This window comes from Vulpes vulpes, chromosome 5, assembly GCF_048418805.1.
Source record: "Vulpes vulpes isolate BD-2025 chromosome 5, VulVul3, whole genome shotgun sequence".
In the NCBI taxonomy this organism is placed as follows: Eukaryota; Metazoa; Chordata; class Mammalia; order Carnivora; family Canidae; genus Vulpes; species Vulpes vulpes.
This window is the reverse complement of record NC_132784.1, coordinates 3,423,663-3,436,416: the sequence shown is the minus strand read 5'-3', so window position 1 is coordinate 3,436,416 and position 12,754 is coordinate 3,423,663. Positions and strand designations below refer to the sequence as shown.

General features: G+C 38.0%; 1 protein-coding gene across 4 annotated transcripts in view; it reads right to left on the bottom strand.

Annotated features, from left to right (window-relative positions):
- Positions 1-370: 370 nt before the first annotated feature.
- The window catches only part of MAP3K2 (mitogen-activated protein kinase kinase kinase 2), an 88,901-nt gene continuing 76,517 nt past the window's right edge, over positions 371-12,754 (bottom strand). For all 4 annotated transcript variants that reach the window (XM_026015650.2, XM_026015651.2, XM_072757488.1 and 1 more), the window contains exons 16-17: positions 4,778-4,955; positions 371-4,055 (exon numbers count right to left, since the gene is read on the bottom strand). In XM_026015650.2, the coding sequence (XP_025871435.2) occupies positions 3,830-4,055; positions 4,778-4,955 (404 nt within the window). In that variant the 3' untranslated portion in view covers positions 371-3,829. The remainder of the gene's footprint in view (positions 4,056-4,777; positions 4,956-12,754) is intronic.

The window sequence follows — 12,754 nt, the reverse complement described above, 5'->3', positions numbered from 1 at the left end:
CCTATACTTGACTAACACCAGGTGATCCTGTATCAAGCTATTGGTCTCTAGACTTCAAATGAAACCACTAGCACAAAGCTCTGCTGTGGCTCAAAGAGTCTGCATCTGACAAACATCTTGGCTTTTGCACCCTAGCTTGGTGTCCCTATAAACTATTCAGATTTGACTTCTTAGTGATTACATGTATCTTTCAACAACTCCATCTCAGAAGTACTACAGACCAGACCTGACATAAGTAAGAGCTAAAGTAGCAGAGGGCTCTTGTAAAGAAATCATTCCATCTTTTTTTTTAATGTACTTTCTATTGGGAATAAGATAAAGGCTCTCTCAAGTGAAAGCCAATTCGATTTATTCTGAAATAAAGTTTTAATTTTTCTTTTACGTTTCAGTCTGTGTACTAACATCTCAAGCTCTTACATAAATTATAATAAGGTTGACTGCCTTTGAGAACTAAGGCAATCATCTTTAACCATTCTCAAGTTAGAAACATGTTTCGTAAAAGAGAAAAATTGAAAAATTTTCAAGATAGCCATACTGAAAATTTCAAAGTCTGTATACTTTTAAATACATTTTAAAGAATTACCAACCATCAAAATTTCCATTAGTCATTATGGTATTTTTCAACCCTTTTATTCAATACAGTTTGTTTGCAATGTAAAAGATCTTATATTTGGTCCAAGCCTAAGTCATGCCATTTTGAATCTCTCAAGGCCTAAGTAGAAAGATATTTCCTGAAAAGCACATATAAGACTGCTAGTGAATCTTCTCCAGCACCAAAAAGTCTGCCACTATCAAAGCAGAATGCATTTTAAAGGCACAAAGTCAGCAGTCTGGCCACTTTCCAGCCTCAACAAAGAAACATTACAGTATAGAAGAATCAGTTGTGCATTTAAAAAACAAAATACATTTAGAGTCATTTTTAAAATTTCAAATTTCATTTGTTGATCCATAGCATTATTAGAAAGCAAAAAATTGGAGTGTTATATTTAACTGCCCCCCCAATAGAAGGGTTTCCTTTCAAAAATTTTTTAAAATTTACTTTTCTTTCATACCTCATTCCACTTCAAGCTTTTTTGTTCTAGTAGTTTTTATATATATTAACTTTTATTGTTGTTTTTGGTACCTTTACAACTTGTTTGAAATAAATTCACATCACATTTTATAATTCTGTAAACTATTAGTCTATTTTTAAGTCTTTACATAAAGAACAATATTTTCCCATATTTTTCTTATAAAACAAAGGTCTTCTGCAGCAGGGCTTAAGTAGTAGTTTCTTTCAGGTGATTTTACCTTCCACAGCATTTAGAGAAGAAAAAAGAGACTGAAAAAAGCAAATGATTTTGCATTGGGTTTCACAGCACCCCAAGATTTCTCTCTAAAGAGCATTTGTCTCATATTCTGCACTGCTGGTTACCCTGGCAGACCAAAAAATGAGCTAAAATGAAACTGAAACCACACGAGACAAAGGAATGAAGAAAAAGCCCACTGGTTCAGATATCATGATCTCGCTCAAGCAGAAGAAATGCCTTCCCTCATAAAAGACAAAGGAATTATAATAGATCCACATCCTTGGAGACTATGTTTATAGCACAAGATTTGGCAGTTGATTTTCCAGGGGGAGGGGGCCACTAATTCATACTCTTCCTTGTAAGCTGCTTCCTTTGATTATAAAGGTATGGGAGAAGCTTTGTGTTTTGACTTTTTCTCAAGACTATTCCAATTTGAAATTGGAATTTCAAATATTCCTACAGAAAATGCCAGATAGGACCTTGATACAGGAAACCAAGATCTACCTAACTTCAGGAACAAAGAATTTTAAAAGAGTCCCTAGAAGAGCATATCTTTCAGCAAAAAATAAAATACCAGAGTCCCTTATGAATCAATCCTATGAAAGGCATCACATTCCAGGCCTCCAGAAAGACTACCATTTTTTAACCTCTAAAAATAAAGTACTCAGCACTTGCTTTACAATGCTGTGACAAATTGCAAGTAGCCAAATTACTGATATTATTCGTATTTTTCTGTTAGCACAAACAAGTCCATTAGAGATAGTGGGAGTTTCCTAGCTACCTCTTTCCACTGGATGTCCCTGCTCTTATAGTGGATACATTACATTAGAAATACCTGGCAGTTTTAAATCTTCCTTACAGGACTTCCTTTATAAGTAGTTGATACTTTGTTTCGATATGCTTTTCTTTTCCCACAATAATAAACTGACTTTTGAGGGAAGAATATATACAGATGGAGGAGTTTAATAGGCTCCATGTTTAAATTTTGTTTCTACAATGGAAGTTACTGATTTAGGTATAATACGCAGCTGGTAAGGAAAGGATTGCTATTTGTTTGTTGAGATTGTTCACCCTTGACTTAAAGTAGTGGTATCTGCTCTTGTAAAACCCTTATTATGCATTGCATCACTTTCTCTCTGAAATTCACTTTTTGCAAGGAATCTGCTCTGTAAATGGCTGTTTTCAGTTTATAACTGGGGATGGTTTTTGAATCAGGGTTCTCAACTTCAGCACTTTCAACACTTGTGCAGGATAATTCTTTGCTGGAAGATGGGGATGCTGTATTAGTATCGTGTAGTTTGTCTAGCAGCACCCCTGGCCTCAGACTACTCAATGCCATTAGCATTCTTCTAGTTGTGACACAAGAGACATCATCTCCAGGCATTGCCAAATGCAAAGGAAAATTATCCCCACCCAACACCTGAGAACCACTGTTTTACATAGTAAGCTAGTTTTTGAGGTGCTTTAGTATTCTGTGATCCCAAGAACAAGGTTTTTATCTCATGACACTAGCTATAATACGTGGATACTCCCAAGTTAAATTCTTAGTTCCCAAAGAATGTTATCTATGGGGAATCAGGAGCTAGAAATAAGAAGATATAGTATACATGATTTTATTTCTCTTTTCCCTTAATTTTGGGACTTTCTCCCTCCAGTAAAAACCACAGTTTAAAATATGCTAAACAACATTTAGTTCTTCGTTTCATTATTTCTATTAACTGGCAAATGTAGATTCTGCCCACACATTGAATTAGACCAATCTCTTTTTGCCTTTTAATTTGATTTGCTCACTGACTTCCCGTATCTGCTTTAAACTACTTTTTTTTTTTTTTAAGCAGAAAGTTATCCCTCAAGGTTTATAGATTCCAGTAACATGGATCTATTATAGTGTATTTGCTTATTATACTTGTTAGGATTAACAAATAAACATACCTCTTAAGAGATTCATATTTTCTATCAAGATTCCTACTGAGCAAAAAGCTTGGTAGACAGAGGTTAGGATCTAAAGAATACAGATACAAGAAGGAACCTATATTCTTTAAGTTGAGTACCTACCCTAAACTCAAGTATAGGGCTCAACCCCACAAATGAGGATCTATTTTAAATACTAATCACTAAAAACTACAAATCATACATCATTTTCTTCTCCTTGTTTTCCATATCTCCCCATCACCACCAATCTGTCAGTGACATGGGGAAAGAGTCTACAATCCTTAGGTATTCTAAATGATTTGTTTGTACTAAAAAGAGCAACTATGTACTAAAGTGCTTTATCTCTCTGAACCACATCAGTACATTATAAAAAATTAAAAAAAAAAAAAGGAGTTTCAAGTTCTTGTAAGGGAAAAAAAAAGATTAAATATAAAAATTTGGGGTTACTATTATTATTAAACAATTTAACCAAGAATCAAGAGAAATACTTTCCCTCTTGTCTTTTTTTCTCCCCATCTCTCTTTTTTATAAAAAAGAAAAGTGCAGTCAGAGAGAAGGTGAATGAATTGATGGGAGCTGGGTAGAGGCACAGGAGAGGTTACTGGCTGCTAGTGATAATGCACAAACATGTGCCTTAACAGTTCATCAGCTGAAGGTCTCAGTTTGGCCTCTATAAAGATCCTTTTGAGGAAATCTCGAGTATAGTCTGAGACATGAGGTGGCAGCTTTGGGTTTGTTGGCTGAGTGGCGATTTTAAAGATGGCAGCCATAGCTTCAAATTCTGCCCAAGGAGGCTTTTCAGTTAGCATTTCCACCACAGTACAGCCCACACTCCTAGGGAAAAAAAAAAAAAATTACACAAACAGTATCATCATGAAGGAAAGCCACTAAACTACCACATAAGAAACAGAACTGAAGTCTGTATACATTTAAATACAATTTGATTTCAAGTTTAAAGTTTTATTAAAAGGTTGTAATTTATAAAACTATAATTTAAACTAAAAATCAATGAAAACAAACCACAATTTAAGGATTAACTCAAGTGGTTAGGCAAAGAACATTATTCATTTCATAATTTTTGCTTTATATAATTCTCTAACCTGACATTTAATATAATTTTGTCTTTTATCTTACAAAAAACATTAACATTAGAGATTTTGTTTGCCTTTAAGTGCCTAAAATGAATATCTATTAAATGCTTTTCTGGGTGGGAAGTAGGAAATAGACACTTTATGTTCTAACTTAAAATTAACTGAATTACATGATACTAATGAAAAAAATAGCTCTTAAAGTTCTTCAGAGAAATAAAATGAAGATAGTTTTCTAATGCTGAAATTTATTTAGATGAAATCCTGAAGACAGGTTCAAGAACTCCATTTATTTAGTTAATTATCAAGCCACAGGAGGCAAAATTAAAACGACAGTAACCCTTGTAATACTGACATCGTATTTCGAAAGTACAAAAGATCATTTAAATCTGGTTTAGTAATTTCCATTTTGGGTGGAATTATGTAAGAAGGCAGGTGTTTTCAGGAAAACCTAGCATCAAAACCCACCAGATGTCTGCTTTTCTGCCATAGCCTTCTCCACTAATTACTTCAGGGCTCATCCAGTATGGTGTGCCTGTGACAGACTTCATCCCTGTCCCTGAAAGACAGATGGTTTGAAGCCGTTTGCTGGCCCCAAAATCTCCTAGTTTGACGTTGCCTGTTGAATCCCGCAAAATATTTGCACCTAAAAATATGAAAACATCTTCATTAGTTTAATTGGCTGTTTGGAATTAAAAAAAAAAAAAAAAAAAAAAAAACACCACCACCACCACAACTGCAGAAAATTACTTAGCAGACTCTTCAGTCTGTTTCCAAAATTCGGCTGCTTTGTTGTCGCCCCAACTGTACCTGGCATAATGCCAGTCACACCGCCAGGGCTCATTAAGGATTTATTGCACAAACACTGAATTTTGAGAGTCAGCTGTGTGTACCTTTGACCTAAGAAGATTCACCAACTGTAAAGGACTGGGGCTGGGAGGAGGTGAGGATGACTAAGAAGAAAAAGGAGAGAAGGGATAAGAATGTGAATCTCAGAGAAGGATACAGAAACCAACAACAGGTTCGTGGTCCCACTTTCTGTCACAAAGCAAGAAGCCCATGCTGCAGCTTATTTCCCTAAGAAGCTAGCTTCTTCCGGGAACTTCCTGTGGACTTTCATAATCAACAACTTCTAACACTTTCCCCATTACTGTAACTTAATGTTAGTTACCTTACATTTTATAGTTTTTCTTAGTATTAGATTTTGTTTTATACTAATTTTATTTCTCAATTTCTCTACATACTTTAAATCTCTTCTAAGTAAGCTTTGAGCGTTCAGTCTTAAAATTTCATTTACTTTTATAATAAACTTTTAATTGTATTTACTACAAACTGACTTTGATTGCATGGTAGTGTGAGGTAGTGTTTGCTGAACTCCCCACTGTTGAGTTACTTTTCTCCCCTTTCCATACAGCACTCTTTCGAAGTAGTTTATCATGTCCAGCCCACAATCTAGGTACAAGGACTTATGCTCCAGGCCAAGTAGCTACATAAATTGTTTGTAATTATTCTGCATGGGACATTTGTCTCCTCTCTCACATTTATTCACTCAACCTTCCATTTGTACATTTGTATCAGTATGACCACATGGATATTTATTTTGTTCTTTGAGTTATAATCAAATAATGACTTTTTTTTTTTTCTCAAGTTGTTCCAGCTTTGGCCATTGGGAGCTTTTGTATTAGCTTCTGTGTCCCTCAGCCATACCCTGAATCATTGTTTCACGTGAGGTTTTTATTTTTTAAGTGTTTTCTTACTTTCTGGCACTAAAAGATGCTCTGGGCTCATCCTATGTATTTCCTGCATCAGTCCTAGAATCAATCATTCCTCCAAGGAGTCCTGGTTCCTTTTAGTGGAGAATGGTCTAACAGAAATCAAGATCTAGGTGCTAGATTCATTTATTTTTTCTCTCTCTTCTCCTTTTTGTCATTTTTAAAACTCAATCTTTCTTCTAGAATTATAAAGCTGGTTTCTGTCTTATGGACATAAATTATTTTCATTCTCATTTTTAAGTCTTCCATAACCTTAACCATATTTTATATTTAAAAAGAAACCCCACTCTTTATTTGTCCTTTTATCCTTTCTTTTTTTTTTTTTTTTATGGCTCCTAAGGAGAGTGAATAGTAGAGAATATCTGCATTAAAGAACAGAGAGAATGTAGACTGTGCATCCTCCCCATGGACTTCAGTACTTGTCCTTCTGTTCTCCCAGCAAATTCCCCAGCCTAGTCAATCATGGCTCCCTAAAGCCCCTCTCCAGGAAGGGTCCTGGATCCATTCTCTGCATGCTATAAGCCTAAGTGTACCATAGTACCAGTGACCCTCAAAAACAGCACTGCTTATTTAACATCTCCCACCATCCAAAACTTACAGAATGATTCTATCAAAACAACCCAGTGACGGTAAAATATTTAGCCAAAGGAAGGACAACAAACAAGCCACTTTTTACTATGAGCTGGGAAAGAATAGTCCTAGGCAGGTCACAGACTGGGAGAGTCATAGAGTTTCACCAGTGGTGAAACAATGCCTACTCATATGAAGGACTGAAAAGAAAACGTATAGCCAACCTTCCAAAATAACTTTCTAATATTTTAAAGTTTATTTTTACTATATTAAAAGTAAGTGCTTTAGGAAACTTTTCAAACATACAAAAGCAGACGGGATAGTATACATACCCATAACCCAGCCCCAATCATCAGGACAATCTTCCCCCACCATACATACTCTGCTAGCCACTCCCTCCTCCCTCCCATATTATCTGAAGCAAATTCAACACATCATGATTAATTAACAGTTTACTACATGTCTTTAAAATATAAACTCTAAAAAAAAATAAGTAAAAAAATAATAATATAAACTCTTCTCACACCTAAGAGAATGGACAATAACTCCTTAATATTACATACTATTTTTAACATTTAAAAAAATCAAAATCTAAATAAAGTCCATCCATCATATATTGAGACTCACTGATATATCTTTCAAGTCTTTCTTAAAGTTCCCTCCAATCTCGTTTTTTCCTTTATAATTTATGAAGAATCTAAGTTGTTTCTTATAGCTTTCTTATGGTCTAGATCTTGCTAATAACTCCATCCCAAGGAGTCATTTAACATGTTTATCTGTCCTATATATGCTCCATAACTCAGTAGTTGAACCTAGAGGTTTGATCAGATTTGGGTTCAATTTCTTTGGCAAGCGAAACTATTTAAATAAATGATGTATTATTGTACAAATAGGAAGTACATAATGCTGGAATGTCTCTCTTTTAGTGATGTTAGCAACTGTTCGTATTTAATGTTTAGATCTATTAATACCTTAGTAGTTGCAAAATGGTACTATTCTATTATTCCTTTTTCATTTGTTAACCAACATACATCTATACAGGTAAGTTTCCTTTCATCTACTTTTTAGTCCTCAGTAATAGAGTTTGTAACAGAAAAGCAGAATACATATGAAGTAAGTTGGTTCCCTAGGAACAATGATCAATTAGTTTTTATGTTAAGTTTCATTATGAACTCACGGGCTTAAACTTTAAAAGCAACCAACTATCTTTCCTTTTCCCTCACCATTTAAAAACTGCACAATGAAAAAAATAAAACTAAAAATAAATAAAAACTGTACATTATAAAATTGGGGGAAATATAGAAAAAGTAAAAGTATGCAAAGAAAACAGCTATCACTCATCCTGCCATTTGGAAATAATCACTATTAATTATATGGAAATTCTTCTCCTAGGTCATATTTTAATTTTACAAACTTGAGACCATGTTGCATATCCAGTTTTATATCTTGCTTTTCTCTTAACAAATCTATTTGCCCCGTAATGCTTTTAAATCTGCTTGCTTCTAGCCTCATTTACCAGGATAGTTTATCACTCTTTCTGGCAAGGTCAGAAAAGGACCCCCTGGAGGGTTGCTGCCCTCAGTTCCTTTACTTTTCTCATCATGAAAGCTAAAGAGAAATTGGCTTGAACAATTTCCCTATGAGGTTCTGTAAGCTATCAGGTTTTGTACTTGACTAGTGAGGTCTGCCTAAGCCGAGCAGATCCTAAGGTGAAAAGCTCCTATTTCTTTTAGATCTGGAGCCATGTCCTCATCCTCTCACACTCACCAGCAAGCTCCATTCCATACAAGAGATCTGGCTCAGGCATTGTGTAGCAGATTCTACTCTATCACCAGAAACTGGATAGAATGTTCTCTTTGCCCTGAATATGGCCATATTTATGATGTGACATATACAAGAAGGAAGCAAATACCCAATAGCTCAAAAAAGTCCCTCAAAACCAATAAAAGTGTATTTTTAATTTCTTATTTACAGTTGACCCTAACACAAGAGTTAGTGGCACCTCCTCCCCACCACCTCAGCGCAATTGAAAATCCACTTATAGGGCAGCCCGGGTGGCTCAGCGGTTTAGCACCGCCTTCAGCCCAGGGCCTGATCCTGGAGACCCAGGATTGAGTCCCATGTCGGGCTCCCTGCATGGAGCCTGCTTCTCCCTCTGCCTGTGTCTCTGCCTCTCTCTGTGTGTGTGTGTCTTTCATGAATAAATAAATAAAATTTAAAAAAATCCACATATAAAAAAAAAGAAAGAAAGAAAATCCACATATAACTTCTGAAAATTCTAGAAATTTTAACTGCTAATAGCCTATTGTTGACTGGAAACCTTACTGATAACATACAGTTAACACATATTTTGTATATTATATGTATTATATTGTATTGTACTGTATGTATTGTATATACAGTATATGTATATATACTGTATTCTTACAATAAAGTAAGCTACAGAAAAGGTTAAGAAAGTCATAAGGAAAATACATTTAGAGAACTGCAGTTAATGAAAAAAAAATCCACAAATAGTTGGACCCACAGAGTTTAAACTTGTGTTGTTCAAGGGTCAACTGTGTGTGTGTATATTTATCCTTACTGACTGATTAAATAAAGTGATCATTAAATATAGATCACAACGCAGTATTTACAAAATGAGATCTCTGGGTATGCTCTATAGTACAAAGTTTTAAGCACTCTCAAATTTGAAACACCTCTGCCAACTGCTTTGGTCTCATGTCATGCCCTTCCCTTACATACCGGATCCCTGAAAGCAGTTCTTTTTTACTTTTTTTTTAAAATATTTTATTTATTTATTCATGAGAGACACAGAGAGAAAGAGAGAGAGAGAGAGAGAGAGGCAGAGACACAGGCAGAGGGAGAAACAGGATCCATGCAGGAAGCCCAATGCAGGACTAGATTCTGGGTCTCCAGGACCACACTCTGGGCTGAAGGCGGCACTAAACCACTGAGCCACCGGGGCTGCCCCTATTTTAGAGTTTTAAAAGTGGGTTTAACTGAGTTGGAGTTCATCAAAGCTCAGTCTCTCTTCCCTCCTCTTACTATCTCCGTAGGTAATGGCATCCATTCCCATGGCTTTAAATATGATCTCAATATCAAGTATGTCATCATCATAGCTAACTTTCAAGTGTTTTCTAAATACAATGTTTTAAGCATATTACACACATTAACTCATGTAATCCTTACAAAAATCCTATGAGTTGGACACTATTATTACCCTCCTTAAAAATGAGGAACTGAAGCACAGAGAGATTATGTATCCTGTCCAAGGTCACACAGTGATAGAGCCCAAATTTGCGGGGGCAGGGCAAAATGGCGGAAGAGTAGGGTCCCCAAGTCACCTGTCCCCACCAAATTACCTCGATAACCTTCAAATCATCCTGAAAATCTACGAATTCGGCCTGAGATTTAAAGAGAGAACAGCTGGAACGCTACAGTGAGAAGAGTTCACGCTTCTATTAAGGTAGGAAAATGGGGAAAAAAGAAATAAAGAAACAAAAGGCATCCAAGGGGAGGGGCCCCGCGAGGACCACGCTGAGGCCGGGGCGAGTGTCCCCAGGACAGGAGAGCCTCGCCAGGAGAAGCAGAGGTTTCACCAATCCCCCCCCCCCCCCCCAAAGGCGCTTACAGGGAGTTAGAGCACGGCCCAGGAGGGCGGGGATGCCCTCAGGCTCCCAGGGACACTAACAGCAACTGCGCCCGGGGAGAGCGCTCCACACCCTGCGGCCAAGCTCCCTAAAGTGCTGCAGCGCATACACGGCGGGGGGGCGCGGGGGGGCAGGAGCAGCTCGGAGGCAGCTCTGGCAGAGGCTCCACGGAGGGGGCTATGCGGCCCTGGGAGCAGCTTGGAGGAGCTCGGGCGGCGGCCCCGCGGAGGGGGCTGCGGGGCGGGAGCGCGAATCCAACAGCGCAGGCCCCAGAGCACAGGGCGTGGGGACACAGCCCAGGATTCGGCGCTCCCCCTGGGACAGGCAGAAGCCAGGAGGGCACAGGACAGCAAGGACGCTCCTGCCCCGAGCTGAGCAGATCAGCGGCCCCGCCCCAGGAGCATCCAGGCCCCTGCAGACTGAGAGCTCCGTAGTTACTGCAGGAGCTGAATCCAGGGCTCCAGCGCTGGCCACCCCACTGCTATTGTTCCTCCTGGGGCCTCACGGGGTGAACAACCCCCACTGAGCCTCACAGTGGCCTCACCTGATAAACACCTTAAACATCTTTCACTAAGTCCTGCAACAGGCAGGGGGCTGAGCAGCTCCCCCAAGTGCTAACACCTGAAAATCACAGCAGGCCCCTCCCCCAGAAGACCAGCTAGACAGGGGAAAAACAAATTATTGACCAAGCAGCACTGGAAAGTTCCAGGGGAAGTCAAGGGATTTACAGTATACAGAATCAAAGGATACTCCCCCTTGTTTTTTGTTTTTTGATTTTTGATTTTTGTTTGCTTTCCCCCCCCTTTTTATTCTTTTTTTCTTTTTCTTTTCTTCTTTCTCTTCTCTCTTTTTCTCCTTTTCCCAGTACAACTTGTGTTTGGCCACTCTACACTGAGCAAAATGACTAGAAGGAAAACCTCACCTCAAAAGAAAGAATCAGAAACAGTCCTCGCTCCCACAGAGTTACAAAATCTGGATTACAATTCAATGTCAGAAAGCCAATTCAGAAGCACTATTATACAGCTACTGGTGGCTCTAGAAAAAAGCATAAAGGACTCAAGAGACTTCATGACTGCAGAATTTACATCCAATCAGGCAGAAATTAAAAATCAATTGAATGAGATGCAATCCAAACTAGAAGTCCTAACAACGAGAGTTAACGAGGTAGAAGAACGAGTGAGTCACATAGAAGACAAGTTGATGGCAAAGAGGGAAACTGAGGAAAAAAAGACAATTAAAAGACCATGAAGACAGATTAAGGGAAATAAACGACAGCCGAGGAAGAAAAACCTACATTTAATTGGGGTTCCCGAGGGCGTCGAAAGGGCCAGAGGGCCAGAATATGTATTTGAAAAAATCATAGCTGACAACTTTCCTAATCTGGGAAGGGAAACAGGGATTCAGATCCAGGAAATAGAGATATCGCCCCCCTAAATTCAATAAAAACCGTTCAATACCTCGACATTTAATAGTGAAGCTTGCAAATCCCAAAGATAAAGAGAAGATCCTTAAAGCAGCAAGAGACAAGAGATCCCTAACATATATGGGGAGAAATATCAGATTAACAGCAGACCTCTCCACAGAGACCTGGCAGGCCAGAAAGGGCTGGCAGGATATATTCAGGGTCCTAAATGAGAAGAACATGCAACCAAGAATACTTTATCCAGCAAGGCTCTCATTCAGAATGGAAGGAGAGATAAAGAGCTTCCAAGACAGGCAGGAACTGGAAGAATATGTGACCACCAAACCAGCTCTGCAAGAAATTTTAAGGGGGACTCTTAAAATTCCCCTTTAAGAAGAAGTCCAGTGGAACAATCCACAAAAACAAGGACTGAATAGATATGATGACACTAAACTCATCTGTCAATAGTAACTCTGAACGTGAATGGGCTTAATGACCCCATCAAAAGGCACAGAGTGTCAGACTGGATAAAAAAGCAGGACCCATCTGTTTGCTGTCTACAAGAGACTCATTTTAGACAGAAGGACACCTACAGCCTGAAAATAAAAGGTTGGAGAACCACTTACCATTCAAATGGTCCTCAAAAGAAAGCAGGGGGAGCCATCCTTATATCAGATAAACTAAAATTTATCCTGAAGACTGTAGTGAGAGATGAAGAGGGACACTATATCATACTTAAAGGATCTATCCAACAAGAGGACTTAACAATCATCAATATATATGCCCCGAATGTGGGAGCTGCCAAATACATCAATCAATTAATAACCAAAATTAAGATATACTTAGATAATAATACACTTATACTTGGTGACTTCAATCTAGCGCTTTGTACACTTGATAGGTCTTCTAAGCACAACATCTTCAAAGAAACGAGAGCTTTAAATGACACACTGGACCAGATGGATTTCACAGATATCTACAGAACTTTACGTCCAAATGCAACTGAATACACATTCTTCTCAAGTGCACATGAAACTTTCTCCAGAAT